Genomic DNA, 27,145 nt, shown 5'->3' on the forward strand with positions numbered 1-27,145 from the left:
TCTGAATATCAACAGTACTACTTAAGCCTGCAGTGGTCAGGTGACTAGAGGTCATCGGATGCTCTTCTAGTGAAAACTATTGACTTCGAATGAATGTGTCTATGCAGATGTCAGCGTGTTTTCACGGACTGTGTGTCCGTGTGCAAAACATGCTGACATGTCCATTTTTGTGCAACAGCACGGATCACAAGGACCAATACAAGTCAATGGGTCCGTGTAAACACGTACTGCACACGGATGCTGACCGTGTGCGATCCGTGTGCATTTTTAAAAGTCAAAGGGTTAACATTGAAAATAATTTTTCAAAAACATGGACACGGACACACGGATAGCATACGGACAGCACACGGATTGTACACATGGACATACGGATAGTATACGGATGTCACACGGATGACCTCCGTATGCACACAGACACACGGACACGGATAGCTCCGGTACCAGTTTTTCCGGTACCGGAATTATCTGGACGTGTGAAACTGCCCTTCCAGATGATGCAAACCTTGCTTCAGACGCCAGTGCAGAACTTTGGAGTGGTGTGTGCTGGATCAACCGGGGTATGCCTCTGTTTCTTATTTTTAAAACATCCATGCCAAGCATTTTTTGACAGCACCTTTAGCAAAGAACTCTCTGGTGCAACCCAGAATTATGTTATATTTTTGTTTTAGATATTACAAATAATCCATGCACTATAAAGCATTTAAAAGGTTATTCACATAGTATGTAAATTATCATTTTGATATCGAAGATTTGTAAACTTTTAGGTTGGAGAATACAAAATTAAATCTTCATTTTACTTGATAGCAACCAGTTACGGTATGTATACCAATACACCTGGATATTTTTGCAACTGATATTAGAAAGGATGTACTTTTCTGACATAGATTTTTAATTGCAAATGAAAATATAATTATTTTTTTTACACAGGAAAATACTACTTAGCATTGATTAAATAAGATATAATAAACTCCTTTAATATAAAGTCTCAGATAAAAAGCGTTCTAAAACTCATCCAAATTCATATTACATCTATTTGTAATTATGTCAAAATCGAACTCAAAATTATCACACAACATTTCTCTAATGTATTCTTAATGTTAATATTTGAAAATATGAATTTACTATTATTTAATAAATTAATAATGGTGCAAACAAAACTACCATCAACTGTTGATTAGTAAATGCAATAGAAAGATAGTGGCAGAAATGAGTGTGTGGCAGAGTCGTCCATCAATACTAATTCAAGTCTTCAACTCCTTTTGAAACATAAAATAGAGTTGTATGTTACAGAAAATGACGCATCCATAACCGAAAAATGTTGCAGGCACAGTTTTGTGCCCTATAGAGCTTATAGTCTACTGTACAGTTCATAAAGAGGTAAGGTCACAGCTCCAATGTTTAAAAATGGGTGTGAAATGGAGCCACGATTGTCCCAGTAAAGGCAATAACCTACTCACTTTTCTACTCCTTGAACCCTGATCTTAAAAAAAAACCTTGACTGGAATAGTTTTTAAGACATAGACAGAGGCTATAACTTCATTACTAAAGTTAATGGTCACCAATGCAGCATTTACTGTTTTTCCAGGTTGGGAAATAAGAATATATTTTATGTATTTCTAACTCATTTATTGTATGTTTTCAATGCCATAACAGTTCAAGTCTTCTGTTTTGAATCTCTTACAACCATGCAGCTATTTCCTGTTGGTTTCTTCAAACCCTTCCAAATCATATGACACTACACGATTCACACACTTCTCTGTAGAAAGCTTGAATCCATCATCCAAATCCCAGAGTCAGATATTTTCCAAAATATCAATGGGTACAAATCCATTTTTCTTCCCACTGATGACTTTTAGAAAGCCATTGTTCTCCTTCTCAGAACTGGCACATATCTGGATGTGAAAAAATATAAAATAATGTATATACTCATATATCTCATTGATCACAATGACATATTGGAAAAAATAAATCTATTTAATTGTTTTAATTATTTCATAGATCAATAGTAGATATGAAAAAAATAGACTTTGTAGTATATAGTATCAGATAAATCTGCTTCTTTCTCCTCATGGACTGATCATTCTTTTTCAAAATTTTCAATTCATGGGTAAAATCTGTATTCAGAGAAGACAGATTTTTACATTACAGATTTTATTTGAGAATTTTCAAAGTGAATGATCAGTCCACGAGGAGAAAGAAGCCCATTTCTCTGATAATATTTATTACCAAGCTGCTTATTTTCATGAGTACTATTGTTTCATTAAATAAAAATTAAAAAATGTGTGTTTCTGTTTATATATACAGTATGTTAACAATATCTTCAGCCACAATATATTCCTAGCATTGGTAATAGTAACATATAGTTTGGCACACTGTAGAAATTAAAATTTTAAAGTGTTTCAAGTTCAACAACATGCAAATTTAATATTATAGAAAGTTAGATATCCCACATAAAACAATGAAGACTGGAATATAGACTAAGTATGTCAACCTACTTTATCACATAAATGTAGCTGTATAAAAGGGAAGTTACCCATCTGTGAAATGATAGCAAAGCTAATTTTCAGCATTGATCATTTCTGCTTTAGCATACTGTATAACTTAGAAAACTGGTCATAAGTTCAGTTATATTTATCAGTTATGTTTATTCACTGTCTTTTACAAATACCATCTTTTGTGGATTATAAGACGCAATGGACCATGAACACATCCCAAATTTTGGGGAGGAAACTAGGAAAACCATTATGTAATTAAATGGTGGTGCTGCTTATAATCTACTTTTACGATAGCTTACTAGAGGAGGGTGGCTGCGGTGGTGAGTGGTCTCAGGAGGCAGAGTCACTGCTGCAGGAAGCAGGCAGTGACTGCATGAGAGAGGCAATGTGGTGGGACCCCAGGCTGGGAGGAGGGGGTGTTCAACGATGCAAGGCTGTGTGGTCTCCGGGTGTAACGCCGATGTGTTTGTACTTTGCTTCCCTGGCGTTACTCTGCATGTCTGCATTAACCCTTTGCTCCTCTCCTCCTAACTAGCAGGGATACTGTTGCCTGTTACCGTTATGGATGCTGCTCAGTTCCCTGCCCTGCTGCGTAGCCGTACATGCGTGCGTGGCTCCTCTGCTTTGCAAGACCACCCGTTGGTACGAACATATAGCCAAAAGACGTAAGGGGAACAGCATCCACTCCAGGTGAAGAGGTAAATATCTTTTATTCCGCCAAAAATAGATACGTTTCGAACATAAGGTCTTTATCATGTACTTGATAAAGACCTTATGGTCGAAACGTTGTATCTATTTTTGGGGGAATAAAAGATATTTACCTCTTCACCTGGAGTGGATGCTGTTCCCCTTATGTCTTTTGGCTATATGTTGGTCCCTTTGGGTCCTGGGATCTTTGGAACGTGCATCCCATTCAATTCGTGTGCTGTTGGCTGCTTCTTTTCTGCACCCACTGGTACGGTCCCTGGCTGCTGCTCTGGAAAGCTATCCATGGGTATAGGTCCTCTGGATTATGTATGGCTTACCACTTGTGTTCAGGCTTGCAGCTCTCGCCAGGTGTCCTCTGCAATACTGATTTCTGTTTGGCCTTGCTTAGGGTGCACGCGGCCACACCTCCCCTGCTTTTATGAGGAATGGGTGTGTGCTACAATTGCTGCTCCAGCCTATCGCTGTGAGGCAGCTGCTATATAAAGTTCCCTCCCCCTTTGGGGTGTCGCCAGAGCTTCACATTGAGTTCCTGAACCTAGCCACGTGAGTATGTGTGTTCAGCTCCTGCTCTGATTGTGATCAGTTCTGGGGAGCTGTTGCTCTTTGTCCCCGTGTGAACTGTGTTTTTGCTGCCTGCCAGGAGGCAGAATATCCTGGCCCTCGTCCCTGTCCGCCCTCCCAGGAGGCAGAATATCATTGCCCTCGTCCCTGTCCGCCTTCCCAGGAGGCAGAATATCCTGGCCCTTGCCCGCCCTGCCAGGAGGCAGAGTATCCTGGTCCCTGTGTTTATGTGTGGAGTCTTGCCTTGCACCTGTCTCGTTTTCTGAATCCTGGATTTGTTCCTGCACCCGACCCTGTCTGAATTGTGTCTTGTTTCTTCGCCTGCTCTGGGGGCAGTAATACCAAGATCGCCCTTCCTGGAGGCTGCATATTCAGGCCCGTCTATGTTGTGTCTTGTTCCCTGAATTCTGAACCTGCTCCTTTACTTGCCCCTGTCTGAACTGTGTCCTCTGTGGGATGTTCCTGAGTTCCTTCCGTGTCTTGATCCCTGTGCCCAGTGACTGTGACTCTTTGCTACCTGACTTGCTGTGATTTAACCTGGTTTCATCTTGGAAGTAAGAGTCTGGTGTTTCTGTTGAGTTTCTGCCACTCTGTGCTTAGCTGGGGATTCAGTGCAATTCCCTGCCGGTTCCAGTCCAACCCAGCAGGGTTTGCACCAGACTGCTGGGGTTCCTTTCTAGGTCACTACCAGATGACTGGAGCCTGATGACCGTGGCCTCTCGTCCGGAGCCTGATGACCACGGCCTGATGCCCGGTGTCTGATGACCTCTTTCAGATGTGCTGTGCCTGATGTCCTCTGCCAGATGTCCGGATCCTATGCTTCCCTGCCCGATGTCCAGAGCCTGCCGATCGCTGCCAGTGTTCCGGAGCCTGATGACTGCGGCCTGATGTCCGAATCCTGTTGATCGCTGCCAGATGTCCGGAGTCCGATGCCAGTGTGCTGATGCTCTATCTGAGATCCGAGTCCTGATGCCCTGCCTGTGTCCTGATGTCCTGCCTGGTGTCCTGTTGTCCAGTCCGTGTTCCTGGTGGCCTGATGTCCGTGTTCCTGGTGGCCTGATGTCCGTGTTCCTGGTGGCCTGATGTCCGTGTTCCTGGTGGCCTGACGTCCGTGTTCTTGGTGGCCTGACGTCCGTGTTCTTGATGTCCAGTCCGTGTTCCTGATGTCCAGTCCGTGTTCCTGATGTCCAGTCCGTGTTCCTGATGTCCAGTCCGTGTTCCTGATGTCCAGTCCGTGTTCCTGATGTCCAGTCCGTGTTCCTGATGTCCAGTCCGTGTTCCTGATGTCCTGCCTGTGTCCCGATGTTCCGCCGACTCCCTGAGGTCCACCCAGTGATGACGTCCTTCTGGGATTGGTGTTTGATGTTTTCCTGCTGAGCCTGTGCTATACCTGAGGCCTGAGAGAGAGGCCATCCTAGTATCCCCGTGCCAGAGGATCCTGGACAGCATCAACCCGTGATGACTCCTGCCATCGTCTGACATCTGTCCTGGGTATGTGTCTGATGTTCTCCTGCTGAGCCAGTGCTATGCCTGAGGCCTGAGAGGCCGTCCTGATATGCCCATGCCAGACGACCCTGGACTGCATCAACCCATGATGACCCCTGCCATCGTCTGAAGTCAGTCTGAGGTCGGTGTCTGATGTTCTCCTGCTGAGCCTGTGCTACGCCTGAGCCGAGGAAGAGGCAACCCTAGTATGCCCGTGCCAGACAACCCTGGACTGCATCAACCCGTGATGTTCTCCTGCCTTCGTCTGTTATCCTGAGATGTGTACCCTTCCCTGATGTGTGGAACCGTGAGCCTTGCATAACTGTTTCGTTTCTGTACCATGTCTTGTTCAAGTAAACTTTGTCTATACCTGAAGCTGTGCAGTGTCGTGTCATTCTGCCTCCTCGTCCACATGCTCAGCTGCCACAGACCCCGGTCGCTACTCTTCCCTAGTCTGGGTAGGCCCGGGTCCCCCCTGTGGTCCAGTGGGTCCACACTTCGTCCCCACCTGGGACGCTCGCCCCACGTCGTCGTGGTCGGTCAATATGGAGGCGCCGTGATCGTGGTCGTAGCCGTGACACCGGGCTTTCAGAAAATGTCAGGAGTCCCCACACTTTCTATTCATTTCACTGCAGTGGATTTCAGGAAAATGGCCACCGGAGACAGCGCAAGTGGAGACTGAGATCTCGGAACAGAGATCTCAATCTGCACATCAAAAATGTTAAATCGCAGTGAGAAGTATGTGAAGTGCAGGGACTCCAGACATTTTCTGAAAGTCCGGAGACCACGCAGACTTGCAACGCTGAACACCCCCTCCTCACTGTCCAGGGCCCGCTGCAATGCCCCACTTATGCTGTCACTGCCAGCTTCCTGCGTCAACACCTCTGCCTCCTGGACTCTGCTCCACCACAGTAACCCCCCTCTGTAAGCTATATTCGGATTAGAAGACAAAACCCAATTTTCCCCCAAAATTGTGGGGGAAAACAAGTGTATTTTATAATCCAAAAAATGTTCAAATCTGGTGAAGTTACTTTGCTCTCTGCTGAACATTGGTTCGCATCTCTTCCTCTGAATAGTTGTCACAATACATGTAGTGATGAAACAGTGGAAAAGCAGAGCAAATTTGCTACTCTTGCATATCTAAGATTTTCGCCACTATTTCTGCACCTTTTTTTATATTAGGATAATGTGTTTTTTTTCATTGCATTTTTACATCCATTTTATCATGTTTTTGATGCTTTGCTTTTTTATCTCCTTTTTGTAAGTCATGTTGCTTTGTTCCTGGTATTTGAATTTGACAAAACTTTATTGATATAATCATGTGCAGATTAAATGCATTTTAGTGGGTTTCTTCAGTAGAAACGCACTAACAACATATATGCATTTTTTTACCTATGGATTTTCCAGGTTATTCTAGGGTATAATTTCCACATAAAAGTCAGCGTACTAGGAAGAAAAATTGACATGTTGCAGATTTGAAAAACGCACCGCAGGTCAGTTTACACTGCATAGAAAAAGCACAATGGGCATAAGATTTCTATACTGTAAATCCCATCCGCTTTGCTGTAACTGTAAGACCCTGCGTTTTTTGCCCAGTGAAAATATGCAACACCAAAAACTCATCAAGGGAATTAAACCTTAGAGAGCTCACATACTACAACTTGCAACAAGAATGTGAGGAAAGTAGTGACAAAAAATTGTTTAAATTATCTATATTGTCTTGTTTTTTAACTGCCGCAAGTTAGAAGACAGAGAAGATTTCATGCTTTCATGCACAGGAAAACTTATAAGGCTGTATTAAAGGGATTGGTGACTTTCACTTGTTCGCACAATTCTCACAAAATGACTAACATTTCTCTCCATAATAAAAAGCTGCTGGTGGAGGAGCATGTGACTAGACAGCCTCCTCTAATAGAAAAGCAGCATTCCCCAGTGAGGTGTTTTACTATTAGAGGAGGCTGATGGACAGGACGGGTCACATGTTTTTCCCCCAGCAGCCATTTTATGGACTGAAGTACTGGCAACTTTGTGAAGAAGGTTTCACCAAGAAAGGAAAGTGAGCATACCCTTTTCAGAAAACCATAGACTTTGAAAAGACTTTATTATTCCTCCATATGCCTAGAGCTTCAAACAGATTTCATTAAATTCAATGACATACCATATTATATCCTATTTATTCACTTAGCATTGCTTCAAGTGAGATAATACAGCGATATAACAAAGTGTCTTCAGTTCTGCTCTGTGTGCATAAGGTGTAAATATGTATTCTATTCATTTTTTTTTTTTATTGATATAATTTTCCATCAACTATATGAAATGAGAAATCATCTTAAGATTGGCTAGAGCATATTCACATGGTGGAAATTATATGCAGATTTTCAATATTCTATGATGATAGCCACAATGAAACACTCTTGTATTTCTGTCTTCCTTTTTTACAATGTGACATCTTATCTTGTCGTCGTTCATATAGAATCCGATCTGGAGATCTGTGGCATGTGCAGCTGCAAATCTACAGAAGATTTCCAAGCGTTGGCCTGTTCTGCTTCAAGATTCATGATAAATTTTTCAGACACTAAAAACCAGTGTGTGAATGGCTAAAAAATCACTTAGTCATTGCCTAAGGTTTAAAAGAATGGCAATACAATATAGAAAGTTTAAATGAAACCTTCCAGAGCAGATAACGCTATTATCCTGCAGATGTAGGGTTAATCTGCAGGTTAAAAGCACTATGAAGATGTCTCGCTGATAGTGCAGCACCTGGGAGAAAATGAAATGTATTCCTCCCTGGAGCTGCTGGCTTTCAGTCATGCAGGTGGGTCGCCCTCCCAGGGCTGTGGGGTACTCGGTATCGGGCCCGATGAGCTTCAATGGGAGATGTCACGGCAGCTGGTACCCGGCCCGTGGCCCTGGGCGCCCATTGTAAAAGGGGGAATGTTCAGTGTGCTTATGACGATTAGGATGAATGAGTCGTGACTAGAGTTGAGCGATACCGTCCGATACTTCAAAGTATCGGATCGGAATGGATCGGCCGATCTTAAAAAAAAAAAAGTATCGGTATCGCCGATTCCGATACCGGAAGTCCCATTCAAGTCTATGGGACTTCCGGTATCGGAATAAGAAAAATCCTGTTTTTCCCTTGTACAGCCTCTCTGGGGTCTGTACGGGCCTTTCGGGGGGTTGTGCCGGCCTGCCAGGGGGTCTGTGCAGGCTCCGGTGGTCTGTGCCGGCCTGCCGGGGGGCTGTTCAGGCTCCGGTGGGCTGTGCCGGCCTGCCGGGGGGCTGTGCCGGCCTGCCGGGGGGCTGTGCAGGCTCCGGGGGGCTGTGCCGGCCTGCCGGGGGGCTGTGCAGGCTTCGGGGGTCTGTGCAGGCATCGTCCGATGGGACTACAAGTCCCATCGGGCGATGCCTGCTACCATGACAGTGATTGACACATTAGCCAATGATGGGACAGTAGTAGTCCCATCATCCGGCTAATGTGTTGAATGTAAAAAAAAAAAAAAAAAAATTACATGCTACATACATGCTACATACATACAACATGCATACTACATACATGCTACATTCATACTACATACTACATACATGCTACATTCATACTACATATATACTACATGCAACATACATACTACATATATACTACATGCATGCAACATGCATACTACATATATACTACATGCAACATACATACTACATGCAACATACATACTACATATATACTACATGCATGCAACATGCATACTACATATATACTACATGCTACATACATACTACATATATACTACATACATACTGCATGCTACATACATACTACATGCTACATACATACCACATACATACTACATACATACTACATGCTACATACATACTACATATATGCTACATACATACTACATACATACTACATGCTACATACATACTACATATATACTACATACATACTACATACATACTACATGCATGCTACATACATACTACATGCTACATACATACCACATACATACTACATACATACTACATGCTACATACATACTACATATATACTACATGCATGCTACATACATACTGCATGCTACATGCATGCTACATACATACTACATACATACTACATGCTACATACATACCACATATATACTACATACATACTACATACAATACATTCATACAATACATACATAGACATACAGTACATAAAACATAGAGTAACATACTTACCAATACTTGTCACATTGTTCCCCGAAGCCATTGTCTTTTACGGAATAAATATTAACATAACAAACCACAAAAATACTCACCCACGATCCGAAGCAGTCCACGAGTGTGTCCCACGACGATCTTGGGTAGAGAACTGCAGCATCAGCTGTTGCTGCCGTTCTCTACGGGCTGCAGGAATCCAATGACGGAAGGTAGGTATCCTTCCGCACTGTATTCCTCCGCCACTTAAAAAAAAAAAAGTCCCTAGTCTCACTTTATGCCATTGCTGCGTGGGAATTTCCCACACAGCAATGGCATAAAGTGAGACTAGGGACTTTTTTTTTTTTAAGTGGCGGAGGAATACAGTGCGGAAGGATACCTACCTTCCGTCATTGGATTCCTGCAGCCCGTAGAGAACGGCAGCAACAGCTGATGCTGCAGTTCTCTACCCAAGATCGTCGTGGGACACACTCGTGGACTGCTTCGGATCGTGGGTGAGTATTTTTGTGGTTTGTTATGTTAATATTTATTCCGTAAAAGACAATGGCTTCGGGGAACAATGTGACAAGTATTGGTAAGTATGTTACTCTATGTTATATGTACTGTATGTCTATGTATGTATTGTATGAATGTATTGTATGTAGTATGTATGTAATATATGTGGTATGTATGTAGCATGTAGTATGTATGTAGTATGTATGTAGCATGCATGTAGCATGCAGTATGTATGTAGCATGCATGTAGTATATATGTAGTATGTATGTAGCATGTAGTATGTATGTAGCATGCATGTAGTATGTATGTAGTATGTATGTAGCATGTAGTATGTATGTAGCATGTAGTATGTATGTAGCATGCATGTAGTATATATGTAGTATGTATGTAGCATGTAGTATGTATGTAGTATGCATGTAGTATATATGTAGTATGTATGTAGCATGTAGTATGTATGTAGCATGCATGTAGTATATATGTAGTATATATGTAGCATGTAGTATGTATGTAGCATGCATGTAGTATATATGTAGTATGCATGTAGTATATATGTAGTATGTATGTAGCATGTAGTATGTATGTAGCATGCATGTAGTATATATGTAGTATGTATGTAGCATGTAGTATGTATGTAGTATGTATGTAGTATGTATGTGGTATGTATGTGGTATGTATGTAGCATGTAGTATGTATGTAGCATGCATGTAGTATGTATGTAGTATGCATGTAGTATATATGTAGTATGTATGTAGCATGTAGTATGTATGTAGCATGCATGTAGTATATATGTAGTATGTATGTAGCATGTAGTATGTATGTAGCATGCATGTAGTATGTATGTAGTATTTTTTTTTTTTTTACATTTAACACATTAGCCGGATGATGGGACTACTACTGTCCCATCATTGGCTAATGTGTCAATCACTGTCATGGTAGCAGGCATCGCCAGATGGGACTTGTAGTCCCATCGGACGATGCTTGCACAGACCCCCGGACATCAGCACAGACCCCCGGCAGGCCGGCACAGCCCCCCGGCAGGCCGGTACAGACCCCCACAGGGTGCACAGACCACCGGCAGGCCGGCACAGCCCCCCGGCAGGCCGGTACAGACCCCCACAGGGTGCACAGACCACCGGCAGGCCGGCACAGCCCCCCGGCAGGCCGGTACAGACCCCGGGCAGTCCACACAGCCCCCCGGCAGGCCGGCAGAGACGCCCGGAAGGCCCGAAATGACGGCGCATCATGATGCGCACACACCGCGCATCATGATGACGTCAGGCTGTCAATCAACTTTGAACTTCCGATTCCGATGCCGACTTCCGATATTGAAAAAATATCGGAAGTCGGTATCGGAATTCCGATACAGCAAGTATCGGCCGATACCCGATACTTGCGGTATCGGAATGCTCAACACTAGTCGTGACGCCACTTGTGGTGTTCGGCAATGAAGCTGTTAAGCCGACGCTGCAGACAGATCCTCTGGGACAGATGGTGTGGTGCAGCAATGATGTTATAGCCCTCCACAGGCAGGGCTGTAGTCCCAGGGCAGAGTAGGTGAAGTGACACTTAGATGGTGTAGTGTTGGGCGCAGGGGATGTAGTAGTGCCGGGCAGGTTGACGCAGGAATAAGTGGAGGACACCAGGGCATGTAGTTCCAAAGCTTTACTCACAGTCTGTTGTGGCACAAGAGCCCGCCTCCGTGCCATGTCCTCCAGGTCAGGAGCTCAGCCAACTTCCAGGCAAGATGAAGTACTCCTTTCCAACACTCCACCAACATATGTGCCTTTTCTGAACGTCTCCCTCTTAGCGCCTTTAGTGAAGTACTCACAGTACTGAGTTACACTTGAGTTCCTCCTGTCAGATGTTCCTATGAACTCTACTTGTACGGCAGACAGCTGTAGCCTGCTTCAGGGACTCCTTACTACCTAGTCCCAGCTCTATCACGATGCTGTTGTGCCCCCAAGTCAGGTGTGGGAATAAAGTGGTGACAACTTCTATTCCTCCGGTGTCTGCTGCAGGTCCATTTGTATCCATACAACCTCGGGGACTGGACCCCGGCCTTGCACTTAGAACTTGGGAAGGGTTCTCCTCTAACCCTAATCCTTAGTTCTCTTCTTCTCACGTTCCGTACTTATCCTTTCCTTCTAATGGAGAGTCAGGCTTTCTATCAGTATTCCTTTCCTGTGCCAGCGGACCCATGTCACTGAGGTCGGCTGCAGCACTTCCTTCATCCATCCCTCTCAGGGGATCTTCACTCCTCCTCTGACTCTGTCAGACTGACTAACTGACTGACTCCTAAACTCTTCCCGCTCTTTTGATGCAAAACTAAACTCCACCCGCCTCGCAGCACACTTCGTGTTCCAAGCAGGGAGCCACCAAAGGGTGCTTTGCTACACTACTATGTTGTGTGGGATGCAGGTGTTGGAGTGTGGTCAGATGTCTCCACCTTACCTGGATGGTGGGGCACCACACCTCAGGAGGAGGTGCAGTACCTCTGTGGCGACTGAACCCTCAGGGGCACCACATAGGCGTGCTGTAAACATGACCTGGCACATTGACTGACAGCTGGTTTTGCAGTGCATCAGTGCCCCGCTGTCTGTCAGTCAAAGTGACGGGGTGTTCTTACAGTTGCCACTTACAGAATAGTGAGCGATAAGTGTAGCCTCGCCTGCGTGACTGAAAATTGACTGCTCCTGGGAAGAAAAAAGCTCATTTTTTCCAGGTGCCAAACTTTCAGTACAGTTGCCAGGCATCTTCATAATGCTATGATCTACAGATTAATCCAATAACTGCAGATTAGTAAAGCTATTTGATCTCATAGGTTCCCTGTAAGGATGGGGCTACACGGTGGCTTTGGCTATGAGTCTGTGACACCTGCCCCTCAATCAAAAGTGTGATAGGTGTTGCTGCTACATCTCAGTAAAATACAAGTGAACGGGGTCACATTATGATTCCGAGGGTATTGCATCTGTGACAAGCAAGTAACAAGAAGTGTAACCGCATCATATTTTCTGCAGCTTATCTGCCACAGTCGTAGTATCCTTGGGGTTATAATGCAAAGACATTAACTTGTATTGCACTGTGTTGTAGTAGCAACACCAAGTAAACTTTGGGTGCACGATAGGTGTCACGGCAAAAGTCCCCGTGTCTCCCCAGTTCTTAAAGAAGCACTCCCATTAAGTTTTTTCCCTGTTAAATCTGTGTATATATGCATGTAGTGCAGTGACACTAACACTTCAGTACATGCACTTAAACACATGTTAAAGCTAAATGAAAGTTCAAAGGAGGGCTTCTTTAAGGTTTTAGTAAGATTATAAATTATGGTATTAAAGCAATGGTATTGCTCTGCAATACCACACTAATCCCACGGTCAATAATGTTTCTAGGAGAAAGCACAACCAATCAGTTATTGTGGAGAGAAAAGAACTGTAATAAGAGTCAAATAAATAAAATCTTTGTGCAAAGGCAAAAGATATAATGTTGATTATCCATTTGCACTTGTAGTGATCAATTAACACATACACGTACATCAACAATATGTTAACGGAAAAACAGCAGCCACCTATTATGATTTTTATCAACAGGCAGTGTATTATTCCCATGCTATAGACTGGGATAATGTGTACTCTATTTCAACCAATTAGCGCTTTAAAATATGCAATTTCATTTTAAAGTAAATCAGATTGACATTATTACAGAATCCAATGCTAAATCGGCAAATTAAAAGCATATGTAACGTCTTGTAAAATGTCATATGTACTTCATTTGAAAATATCATGTGTACATAGTAGCAACAATAATGTCAGGATGGACGCAAGCGTATATTGTGTCATATGCACCAAAATCAAACTAAAATCTGACTGCATTAATTTATATTACTACATAGAAGACAAAGGCACATGTAAGCCTCATAGATCCTTACTAATGTGACTGTCTGCTTATGTAAATGTCTGTAACGTAGTTCAGTATGACAGTGGACAGTAGTTCAGTGGACAGAAATATATGCATAAATATATATTGTATTTTTCGAGATATAGGACCCCCCAAATTTAGGAGGAAAATGAGGATGAGGGTGAGTCTTAGAATCCAAAGGTAGCTTACTGAAGGGGGTGGCTGCAGAGGATTGGGGTCCCCAAAGGCAAAGTCACTGCTTAAGTAGGCCAGCAATAGTGAGACAATGCTCCAGGCCCTGAGCTCTCATAAGATGTTGTCGATGGTGAGCAAAGTCTACTTTTCCATTGATTTCCATGTAGTGGGCTTCGGTAAAATGGCCGCCGGAGGCGGTGCATGTGCAGATTGAGATCTCAGGAGTCCATGGCCCACAGCATCACCCCACTCCTGCCGGCGCCAGCCACCTGATGCCTCCTGAAACACCAACCCTTAGCCCTGTGACCCTATTCCAGGTATGGGGACCAGAGTCACAGGCAAGAAGCGTGGACCTATATTCACTGCCAACTGTATCCCAATTTTGAAGGCAGCTCACAGCAGGTTCAAGATGATATACAGTGGGGGAAAAAGTATTTAGTCAGCCACCAATTATGCAAGTTCTCCCACTTAAAAAGATGAGAGAGGCCTGTAATTGACATCACAACTATGAGAGTCAAAATGAGAAAACAAATCCAGAAAATCACCTTGTCTGATTTGGCAAGATTTATTTTGCAAATTATGGTGGAAAATACGTATTTGGTCACTGAAAAACATGCAAGATTTCTGGCTCTCACAGACCTGTAACTTCTTCTGTAAGAGGCTCCTCTGTCCTCCTCTCATTATCTGTAGTAATGGGACCTGTTTGAACTTGATACCAGTATAAAAGACACCTGTCCACAGCCTCAAACAGTCACACTCCAAACTCTACTCTATGGTGAAGTCCAAAAAGCTGTCAAAGGACACCAGAAACAAAATTGTTGCCCTGCATCAGGCTGGGAAGACTGAACCTGCAATAGGCAAGCAGCTTGGTGTGATGAAATCAACTGTGGGAGCAATAATAAGAAAATGGAAGACATACAAGACCACTGATAATCTCCCTTGATCTGGGGCTGCATGCAAGTCCCCCCATGGGGTCAAAATGATCACAAGAACGGTGAGCAAAAATTCCTGAATCACACGGGGGGACCTAGTGAATGACCTGCATAGAGCTGGGACCACCGTAACAAAGGCTACCATCAGTAACACACTACGCTGCTAGGGTCTCAGACCCTGCAGTGCCAGTCGTGTCCACCTGCTTAACCCCTTTACCCCCGAGGGTGGCTTGCACATTAATGACCGGGCCAATTTTTACAATTCTGACCACTGTCCCTTTATGAGGTAATAACTCTGGAATGCTTCCATTGATCCTGGTGCTTCTGACATTGTTTTCTCGTGACATATTGTACTTCATGTTAGTGGTAAAATTTAATTCACATAACTTGCGTTTATTTGTGGAAAAAAAAGGAAGTTTGCCAGAAATTTTGAAAATTTTGCAATTTTCCAACTTTGAATTGTTATGCCCTTAAATCACAGAGATATGGCACACAAAAAAACTTAATAAGTAACGCTTCCCACATGTTTACTTTACATCAGCTCAATTTTGGAACCAACATTTTTTTTTGTTAGGAAGTTATAAGGGTTAAAAGTTGACCAGAGATTTCTCATTTTTACAGCACCTTCTTTTTTAGGGACCACATCACATTTCAAGTCACTTTGAGGGGTCTATATGACAGAAAATACCCAAAAGTGACACCATTCTAAAAACAGAATCCCTCAAGGTGCACAAAACCACATTCAAGAAGTTTATTAACCCTTCAGGTGCTTCACAGGAATTTTTCGAAGGTTTAAAAAAAAAAAAAAATGAACATTTAACTTTTTTTCCACAAAAAAATTATTCAGGTCCAATTTTTTTATTTTACCAAGGGTAACAGGAGAAATTGGCCTACAAAAGTTATTGTGCAATTTGTCCTGAGTGCGCTGATACCTGATTTGTGGAGGGATCCACTGTTTCGGCGCATGGCAGAGCTCAGAAGGGAAGGAGCGCCGTTTGACTTTTTCAATGCAAAATTAGCTGGAATTGAGATCGGATGCCATGTCACGCTTGGAGAGCCCTTGATGTGCCTAAACAGTGGAAACCCCCCACAAGTGACCCCATTTTGGAAACTATACCCCCAAGGAACTTATCTAGATGTGTGCTGAGAACTTTTAACCCCCAAGGGCTTCACATAAGTTTATAACGTACAGCCGCTCAATTACAAAATCATATTGTTTCCTCAAAGGGCAGTTCCATGCTGAGAAGGAATATTTTCCAAATTTTCAAATACTTTGGAAATAGTTAATTTTTTATAAGTTGGTACTTCATTACACATGGCATAAGGTGGCAACACTGTTTCTTTCAAATTCCATATATTTCCAAGATGGCAGAAGGTTGCATACCATCATACCATCAGGTAAAAACGACATAAAGAGGCGTATGGAGGGGAGCAATTTCCTACGCGTTTCACCCTGAAAGGGCTTAATCATGGAATGCCCTTTCAGGGTGAAACGCGTAGGAAATTGCTCCCCTCCATACGCCTCTTTATGTCGTTTTTACCTGATGGTATGAAGATTTTATATTCTCAATAAAGCAATTATTATTTTATCTCCTGGAGACGCTGGAAAAATCCTTCTTTATGTTGTGCATGCACTATACACCCGGGTCAGGGTGTTTCCGTGCGTCGGAGGTGTGATCAGGAGTGAAGAGGGGTGAGCTGAATACTTCTTGTTTGTGTATAACATTTGCAGATGGTACCCAGGGCGTGGAGGAGAGGACATTCTGCTCCAGGCTCTGGGTACCATATCGCTGTAAAAAATAGAATTAAAATAAAAAATCAGGTTATATTCACCTTCCGGAGTCCCGCGCAGCCATAGGCCTGTTTCACACATCAGTCTTTTCTGTCAGTCTCAATCCGCCAAAATAGCGGAAAACGGATCCGCAGGCGGACTGACAGAAACGGGGGTCAGCGGATTGGCGAATGTACGGATCCGCCGATGTTAAAAATTTAGAGGAGCCGCGCCTGGGGAAAAAGAAAAAAAATTAATACCGGCGGATGTAGTGAGCGGGCATCTGCGGTGAGCGATCATCTCGCGGGATGTGGGTGAGAGCATGGAGATCGCGCGATGAGAGAAATGGGGCTGGAGATCGCGCGATGAGAGAGACTTTCATCCAGCAGCCAGACAGGATTGCGGGTTAAAGCAGAAAATAGCGGCTCCGGAGAGAGAAAAAACATTGCAGGGTCCGTCCGGTCAGGTCAGCAGACACCAAAATATTGGCGGATCCGCAAAAATGCGGATGCTACAGACGGCAATCAGTCAAAATCCGCCGATAATGAAAGTCAATGGGGGAAAAAACGGATCCGCAAAGAAAAATGGCGGATCCGTTTTTTTTCCAAAACGGCGGATTTTGACTGATGGTGACAAACAGATGTGTGAAACAGGCCTTACCGATGCTCCCACCAACTCTCGTTCCCAGTAATGCCTTCCGGCAAGGACCTGTGATGACGTAGCGGTCTCGTGAGACAGCTACAGTATCGCGAGACCGCTACGTCATTAAAGGTCTCACAAGGCATTACTGGGAATGGGAGCGTCGTGATGATCGGGAACACTGTGCGGGACGTCGGAAGGTGAGAAAAACACGATTTTTTATTTTTTTTTATTGTTTTTAACATTAGATCTATTTACTACTGATGCTGCATAGGCACCCTCAATAGTAAAAAGTTGGTCACAGTAGTCAAACACTATGTTTGACGAGTGTGACCAACCTGTCAATCAGTTCTCCAAGCGATGCTACAGATCGCTTGGAAAACGCTAGCATTCTGCAAGCTAATAACGCTTGCAAATTGCTAGTTTTTCCGCGGGAACTTAAAATGTGGTTTACCCGCGGAATGGAATTCCGGAATTCCCGTGGTAACTTCCGCGAAAGTTCCGTAATGTGTGCACATAGCCTTACAGTCAGCTTTTGAAATAATTAAATACTATCATTTTACTTTATATTATAAGGTCATTCTTTGTATTTTTAGAGTCACAATGCCATTAATGCCTAGACATAAGCAACACTGAGATTGATTACAGGAATTTGGCTCTGGATTTAACCTCTTCATGACCCAGCCTATTTTGACCTTAATGACCAGGCCGTTTTTTGCAATTCTGACCAGTGTCCCTTTATGAGGTAATAACTCAGGAAAGCTTCAATGCATCCTAGCGATTCTGAGATTTATTTTTTTGTGACATATTAGACTTCATGTTAGTGGTAAATTTAGGTCAATAATTTTGCGTTTATTTGTGAAAAAAATGGAAATTTGGCGAAAATTTTTAAAATTTTGAATTTTCAAATTTTGAATTTTTATTCTGTTAAACCAGAGAGATATGTGACACAAAATAGTTAATAAATAACATTTCCCACGTGTTTACTTTACACCAGTACAATTTTGGAAACAACATTTTTTTTCGTTAGGAAGTTATAAGGGTTAAAAGTTGACCAGAGATTTCTCATTTTTACAACTAAATTTACAAAACCATTTTTTTAGGGACCACTTCACATTTGAAGTCACTTTGAGGGGTCTGTATGGCAGAAAATACCCAAAAGTGACACCATTCTAAAAACTGCTCCCCTCAAGCTAATCAAAACTACATTCAAGAAGATTATTAACCCTTCAGGTGCTTCACAGGAACTAAAGCAACATGAAAGGAAAAAGTGGACATTTTAATTTTTCCAACAAAAATTTTCTTTTAGCATCAATTTTTTCATTTTCACATAGGTAATAGGATAAAATGGATCATAAAATTTCTTTCTTGGGCAATTTCTTCTGAGTACACCGATACCTCATATGTGGTCATAAACCACTTTTTGGGCGCACGGTAGGGCTCAGAAGAGAAGGAGCGCCGTTTGACTTTTTGAATGGAAAATATGCTGGAATATTTAGCAGTTGCCATGTCGCGTTTGGAGAGTCCCTGTGTGCCTAAACATTGGAGCTCCCCCACAAGTGACCCCATTTTGGAAACTAGACCCTCCAAAGAACTTATCAAGATGCATAGTGAGCACTTTGAACCCCAAGCTGTTTCACAAATTGATCCATAAATAAAAAAAAATACTTTTTATCACGAAAATTTTCTTTTAGCCTAAGTTTTTTCATTTTCACATGGGCAACAGTATAAAATGGATCCTAAAATTTGTTGGGCGATTTCTCCTGAGTACACCGATACCTCATATGTGGTCATAAACCACTGTTTGGGCACACGGCAGGGCCCGGAAGGGAAGGAACACCATTTGACTTTTTGAATGGAAAATTAGCTCCAATAGTTAGCGGACACCATGTCGCGTTTGGAAAGCCCCTGTGTGCCTAAACATTGGAGCTTCCCCACACGTGACCCCGTTTTGGAAACTAGACCCCTGAAGGAACTTATCTAGATGTGTGGTGAGCACTTTGAACCCCCAAGTGCTTCACAGAAGTTTATAATGCAGAGACATGAAAATGAAAAAAACATTTTTTTCCTCAAAAATGATTTTTTATCCCACTATTTTTTATTTTCACAAGGCTAACAGGAGAAATTGGACCACAAAAGTTGTTGTGCAATTTGTCCTGAGTATACCAATACCCCATATGTGGGGGAAACCACTGTTTGGGCGCATGGGAGAGCTCAGAAGGGAAGGAATGGAATGCAGACTTTGATGGAATGTTCTGCGGGTGTCATGTTGCGTTTGCAGATCCCCTGATGTGCCTAAACAGTAGAAACCCCCCACAAGTGACCCCATTTTGGAAACTAGACCCCCCAAGGAGCTTATCTAGATGTGTAGTGAGCACTTTGAGCCCCCAAGTGCTTCACAGAAGTTTATAACGCAGAGCCATGAAAATAAAAAATCATTTTTTTTTCCTCAAAAATGATTTTTTAGCCCGCTATTTTTTATTTTCCCAAGGGTAACAGGAGAAATTGGACCACAAAAGTTGTTGTCCAGTTTGTTCTGAATACGCTGGTACCCCATATGTGGGGGGGAACCACTGTTTGGGTGCACGGCAGGGCTCAGAAGGGAAGGAGAGTCATTTGACTTTTTGAATGGAAAATTAGCTCCAATCGTTAGCGGACACCATGTCATGTTTGGCGAGCCCCTGTGTGCCTAAACTTTGGAGCTCCCCCACAAATGACCCCATTTTGGAAACTAGACCCCCTAAGGAACTTATCTAGATTCATAGTGAGCACTTTGAACCCCCAGGTGCTTCACAGAAGTTTATAATGCAGAGCCATGAAAATAAATAAAAAAAAATTTTCCTCAAAAAATGATTTTTTAGCTCGCAATTTTTTATTTTCACAAGGGTAACAGGAGAAATTGGACCCATAAATTGTTGTCCAGTTTGTCCTGAGTAAGCTGATACCCCATATGTGGGGGGGCACTGTTTGGGCACACATTGGGGCTCGGAAGGGAAGTAGTAATGTTTTGAAATGCCGACTTGATGGAATGGTCTGCGGGCGTCATGTTACGTTTGCAGAGCCCCTGATGTGCCTAAACAGTAGAAACTCCCCACAAGTGACCCCATTTTGGAAACTAGACCCCCCCAAGGAACCTATCTAGATGTGTGTTGAGCACTTTGAACCCCCAAGTGCTTCACAGAAGTTTATAACGCAGAGCCGTGAAAATAAAAAATCATTTTTTCCTTAAAAAATGAATTTTAGCTAACAATTTTTTATTTTCACAAGGGTAACAGGAGATATTGGACCCCAAGAGATGTTGTACAGTTTGTCCTGAGTACGCTTGTACCCCATATGTGGGGGAGGACCACTGTTTGGGCACAAGTCAGGGCTTGGAAGGGAAGTATTGACGTTTTGAAATGCCGACTTGATGGAATGGTCTGCGGGCGTCATGTTACGTTTGCAGAGCCCCTGATATGCCCAAACAGTGGAAACTCCCCAAAAGTGACCCCATTTTGGAAAGTAGACTGCCCAAGGAGCTTATCTAGATGTGTGGTGAGCACTTTGAACCCCTAAGTGCTTCACAGAAATTTATAACGCGGAGCCGTGAAAATAAAAAATCATTTTTTTTCACAAAAATTATTTTTTTAGCCCCCAATTTTTTATTTTCCCAAGGGTAACAGGAGAAATTAGACCCCTAAAGTTGTTGTGCAATTAGGGCCTGAGTATGCTGATACCCCATATGTGGGGGTAAACCACTGTTTGGGCACACGTTGGGGCTCAGGTATCCATCAACAGACAGCTGTTTCAGGGTGTTGCCCCTCATCAGTGTGGAGTAGGATTCTGGCTAAGTGGGAGCAATGCCTAGTAGACAAACATCACAAAACAATCACCCCAAAACAGCTGTCTGTGGATGGATACCTGGCCTTGGTATTTCCCTTGTCATATCTGTAAACTCGTAAAGAGCTGGATATTGACTTAAAGGGCCACTTAATATGGTGGTAATGGTGGCTTCCGAAAGGAGCCACTCCTTGGCTGGGTCCTTCCCTGGAGGAAGATCTGGCTAGCCCCGTGTTTGAGACTCTTAAATGAGGCTCCACGGACTTTATTTGCATATTCGTATTTCCCAGGGAGCAATGCACCTAGGATTTCACTGATTGAGCGCCTTTGCCGGCTGCCGCAGTGTTTTCTTTGACTGGTCTCCCTGAGGTCAGTGACTGTTTTGTGATTTTTAACAGCCAATCAGAGCGATCGTAGGCATGTGGGGGCTAAGCCACGCTCCCTGGGGTTAACTATGAAGGGTCCTCTGTGTGCGGGTCAGGTGACCTTACAGTGACCCCGGTCACCCGACCCGCAGGGGGGCAATCAATTCATGATGCCACATAGGCATCATGGGTCATATTGGCATGACTTTTCATGATGCCTATGTGGTGTCAAAGGTCGGGAAGGGGTTAAAGCAGTTGGCAAGCAATGCAAAGCCTGTTGAAGGAATTTCCAAATTTCATGCCATACGCTATTTTGCAGGCAAATTTATTGGCTTTAGAACCACTAAAAACATGGTCTATTACAATTCTAATAATTGCAACTACCCTGATATTGAATACAAAGTTGATGAATGGGTTAAAGTAATGTATGATGGCAGAAAATATCGTGGAGTGGTTACTGAGGTTACATGCAATGAGATGAAAGTGAAAACTATGGAATTCTATGGCAAAAATAAAAATGCCTGGAAATGGCCATCTAAAGATGATGAAATTTGTTATGATGTCTGTCAAATTTTAAGAAAGGTTGATCCTCCCCTGAAAATGGGTTCTAGGGACATTTGGGAATTTTTTGATTAGCCAGGAAGTTAAATGAGCAGTGAGCACAAATTTACATCCTTGTTGAAGTTCTTCATTAGCTGTGTCTGAATTCATTGGACTGGACCACATATGTAAGCCTAGATTAAAATTTAGATACAACAAGAAAACACAGAATGACAGATTTGCAAAAATACTCTGCAATAAAAAATGGCAGTAATCAGCAAGTGCTGGATAACAAATACAGGGTATTTAGTCGATACGTTTTTTTGCGCAAAAAAAGTACATCAAGCTGCTCCACCACGTCAAGGTAACCCCTATCGAAGCAGTCCCTATCTAATGCATTAAAACCCTGAACATGTGAACAGTGTCACATTTGTGTTTTTAATCGTTTTTTTTCCTTGCTTTGCATGGTTTGGGAGACCCCACCCCTCTCTTGTGTGACGTGCACATAAGAGCTGTCTCAGACCACAAGCCCATACTAGGGAGCGGCCTGTCTGAATCCTGTTCATATTAGACACTGTTCACATGTTCAGGTTTTTATTGCATTAGATAGGGACTGCTTCGATAGGGGTTACCTTGACGTGGTGGAGCAGCTTGATGTACATTTTTTTTCGCAAAAAAACGTATCGACTAAATACACTGTATTTGTTATCCAGCACTTGCTGATTACTGCCATTTTTTATTGCAGAGTATTTTTGCAAATCTGTCATTCTGTGTTTTCTTGTTGTATCTCAGTTAGTGGGTGGTGTGAGCATTGTCTGATCGACGTGTTCACAATTGTGCATGTCACATTTGTGTTTTTAATCCGTTTTTTTCCTTGTTTTGCTTGGTTTGGGAGACCCCACCCCTCTCTTGTGTGACGTGAGAGCTGTCTCAGACCACAAGCCCATACTAGGGAGTGGCCTGTCTAAATCCTGTTCATATTACACACTGTTCACATGTTCAGGTTTTTAATGCATTAGATAGGGACTGCTTCGATAGGGTTTACCTTGACGTGGTGGGGCAGCTTGATGTACATTTTTTTGCGCAAAAAAGTATTGACTAAATACCCTGTATTTGTTATCCAGCACTTGCTGATTGCTGCCATTTTTTATTGCAGAGTATTTTTGCAAATCTGTTATTCTGTGTTTTCTTGTATCTCAGTTAGTGGGTGGTGTGAGCATTGTCTGATCGACGTGTTCACAATTGTGCATGTCACATTTGTGTTTTTAATCTGTTTTTTTTCCTTGCTTTGCATGGATTGGGAGACCCCACCCCTCTCTTGTGTGACGTGCACATAAGAGCTGTCTCAGACCACAAGCCCATACTAGGGAGCGGCCTGTCTGAATCCTGTTCATATTAGACACTGTTCACATGTTCAGGTTTTTAATGCATTAGATAGGGACTGCTTCGATAGGGGTTACCTTGACGTGGTGGAGCAGCTTGATGTATTTTTTTGCAAAAAACGTATCGACTAAATACCCTGTATTTGTTATCCAGCACTTGCTGATTACTGCCATTTTTTTTTGCAGAGTATTTTTGCAAATCTGTCATTTTGTGTTTTTTTTTTGTATCTCAGTTAGTGGGTGGTGTGAGCATTGTCTGATCGACGTGTTCACAATTGTGCATGTCACATTTGTGTTTTTATCTAGATTAAAATTTAGTCTACATTATGTAATTGATCAACGGTCATATTTTGTAATCAAAATTTCCACTCTGCAAAAATCTTGACAACTGAAGTATGAATATTGATTGATTACATTTTTATACTAAGTTTTAGTCTACATACAGTATGTTGTTCACACCAATGAATTCATATACAGCCTATGTTTTGTCTAAATAAAGTCAGTTTGCCTTCTCAAATATGAAAACTCACAAAGTTGAACACATTCTTTGTTTAATAACGTAAGTTACTATTGTCATGATACCAGTGCTGGGTGACCGGCACTTCTGGGGTTAATGTTCTGATTGCAGTGCAGACTCTCACCTGCACACCTGGGACCTATTAGGGTGGCCTCTCATTGGTTCTGGGGAGGCTTCTTATTGCCTCAGGAAGCTCCCATCCCCCGTCAGTTATACTTTCGCCCTTGGCATTGTGTGGTGACCCCAGAGTGTGTTTGTGCTGTGTTCAGGTTGCTTGATTCTCTGTGTATGACTCGGTCTGTTCTCTGGACATCGCTTTGGATTCTGCTTGGTACCTTCTATGTCCGTTTGGTTTTTGATCTCTGCTTGGCCCTGACTGTCCGTTCTGTCTCATCCATGGTACTGTATTGATATCTTGTGTATGACCTTTGGCTTTGTCTGACCTCCCGTCTGTTTATCCCTCCTGTACCTCGTTTGCCTGTATTGTGCCTGACCTCTGCTTTGCCCGACTCTGAGTTTTCTTCCTCCTCTGAAAGCAGGACGCTAAGCCCCGCCCCCTTGCAGTCACATGACCGTTCACATGACCGCAGGTCCTGTGCTGGCTTTCTAATCTTCTACATTCAGGTCCCATGGATCTTTATTGTCCGGCTGTTCTTGTCCCCAGGGGTCCCTACGGTGCGGGTGAGTCCCTGCTTAGTGGAGGCTGTACGCAGGTGCTGTCAGGACCCTGACAACTATATTGTGTTCTAACGTAAGTTACCTACATTTCTTGTAATAAAAACTGTTGCATTTAACTTGTGAGGTTAAAATAAATTTATTAAAGTTGCTTGGACTATGGTGTTTTAATACAATAAAAATAGTGCTTCTCCCCTGTTTACCAGAACAGAAAATTTGGCAGCCCCATGATATGGACAATTGCCTTATCTTTTTGTGCAATGTAAGTTACCAAGTAATAACACTGTATTTTGTATTTAATTTGTATTGTTGAAAAATCAAACTGTGTTGAAATCTATTGAGAATAGTTTAATGTACAATATACATTCACTCATTTTTGTGCCTGCCTTCAAAGAATAGTCTGTAGCCATTATTAACTCAGTTTTTGGCTAGTGAATGTAACGTAAGTTACCATGGAATGGCCCCAAAAATGATCTTTTCACCCCCCAATTTTAATTTTCCCAAGGGAAACAGGACCCCAAAAGTTATTGTGCAATTTGTCCTGAGTACGCTGATACCCCATATGTGGGGGTAAACCACAGTTTTGGTGCATGGCAGAGCTCGGAAGGGAATGAGCGCCATTTGACTTTTTCAACACAGAATTGGCTTGACGCCATATTGCATTTGGAGAGCTCCTGATGTGCCTAATCAGTGGAAACCCCCCCACAAATGACACCATTTTGGAAACTAGACCCCTCAAGGAACTTATCTAGATGTGTGTTGAGAACTTTTAACCCCCAAGGGCTTCACATAAGTTTATAACATACAGCCGTAAAGTTAAAAAATCATATTTTGCCATAAAAATGATCTTTTCACTCCCAATTTTTATTTTCCCAAGGGAAACAGGACCCCAAAATTTATTGTGCAATTTGTCCTGAGTATGATACCCCATATGTGGGGGTAAACCACTGTTTGGGCGCATGGCAGAGCTCGGAAGGGAAGGAGTGACGTTTGACTTTTTCAACGTAAAATTGGCTGGAATTGAGATTGGACACCATGTCGCGTTTGGAGAGCCCCTGATGTGCCTGAACAGTGGAAATCCCCCACAAGTGGCTACATTTTGGAAACTAGACCCCCCAAGGAACTTATCTAGATGTGTGGTGAGCACTTTGAACCCCCAAGTGCTTCACAGAAGTTTATAATGCCCAGGGGTGAAAATAAAAAAATCATATTTTTTCCTCAAACATGATCTTTTAGTCTCCAATTTTTTTATTTTCCCAAGGGTAACAGGAAAAATTGGACCCCAAAAGTTGTTGTCCAATTTGTCCTGAGTACGCTGATACCCCATGTGTGGGAGAAAACTACTGTATGGGCACACATTGGGGTTCGGAAGGGAAGGGGTGACATTTTGGAATGCAGACTTTGATGGAATGGCTGCAGGTGTCATGTTGGGTTTGGAGAGCCCCTGATGTGCCTAAACAGTGGAAAGCCCCCACAAATGACCCCATTTTGGAAAATAGACCCCCCAAGGAACTTATCTAGATGTGTGGTGAGCACTTTGAACCCCCAAGTGCTTCACAGAAGTTTATAACGCACAGGCATGAAAATAAAAAAATCATATTTTTTCCACAAACATGATCTTTTAGTCCACAATTTTTTTTATTTTCCTAAGGGTAACAGGAGAAATTGGAACCCATAAGTTGTTGTCCAATTTGTCCTGAGTACACTGATACCCCATATGTGGGAGAAAACTACTGTATGGGAACACGTCGGGGCTCGGAAGAGAAGTAGTGACGTCTTGGAATGCAGATTTTGATGGAATGGTCTGCGGGTGTCATGTCGCATTTGGAGAGCCCCTGATGTGCCTAAACTGTGGAAACCCCCCACAAGTGACCCCATTTTGGAAACTAGACCCCCAAAGGAACTTATCTAGATGTGTGGAGAGCACTTTGAACCCCCAAGTGCTTCACAGAAGTTTAGAACGTAGAGCCATAAAAATAAAAAAAGTCAAATTTTTTTTCCACAAAAATGATATTTTTGCCCTCAATTTTTTATTTTCCCATGGGTAGCAGGAGAAATGGGACCCCAAAAGTTGTTGTGCAATTGGTCCTGAGTAGGCTGATACCCCATATGTGATGGTAAACCACTGTTTGGGTGCATGGCAGAGCTTGGAAGGGAAGGAGCACTGTTTGACTTTTGGCTGGAAATTAGATCAGATGCCATGTCACATTTGGAGAGCCCCTGATGTGCATAAACAGTGGAAACCCCCCAAATTCTAACTCCAACTCTAACCCCAACACACCCCTAACCCTAGCCCTAACCCTAACCTTAACACATGCCTAACCCTAATCCCAACCCTAAACCTAGCCCTAACCCTATCCCCAACTCACCCCTAACCCTAACCATGGCCCTAATGCTAGCCCTAACTGTAACACACCCCTAACCCTAACCCTGACACACCCCTAACTCTAACCCTAGCCCTAATCCTAACACTAGCCCTAA

At 42.9% G+C, this 27,145-nt stretch overlaps 1 protein-coding gene across 3 annotated transcripts in view; it reads right to left on the reverse strand.

Moving 5' to 3' along the window:
- Window positions 1–869: 869 nt before the first annotated feature.
- STAC (SH3 and cysteine rich domain) overlaps window positions 870–27,145 on the reverse strand; it is a 707,138-nt gene continuing 680,862 nt past the window's right edge. For all 3 annotated transcript variants that reach the window (XM_073549909.1, XM_073549907.1, XM_073549908.1), the window contains one exon: window positions 870–1,892. In XM_073549909.1, the coding sequence (XP_073406010.1) occupies window positions 1,794–1,892 (99 nt within the window). In that variant the 3' untranslated portion in view covers window positions 870–1,793. The remainder of the gene's footprint in view (window positions 1,893–27,145) is intronic.

Source organism: Dendrobates tinctorius, unplaced genomic scaffold (assembly GCF_039654945.1).
Source record: "Dendrobates tinctorius isolate UK_male_01 unplaced genomic scaffold, ASM3965494v1 ptg000162l, whole genome shotgun sequence".
NCBI lineage: Eukaryota > Metazoa > Chordata > Amphibia > Anura > Dendrobatidae > Dendrobates > Dendrobates tinctorius.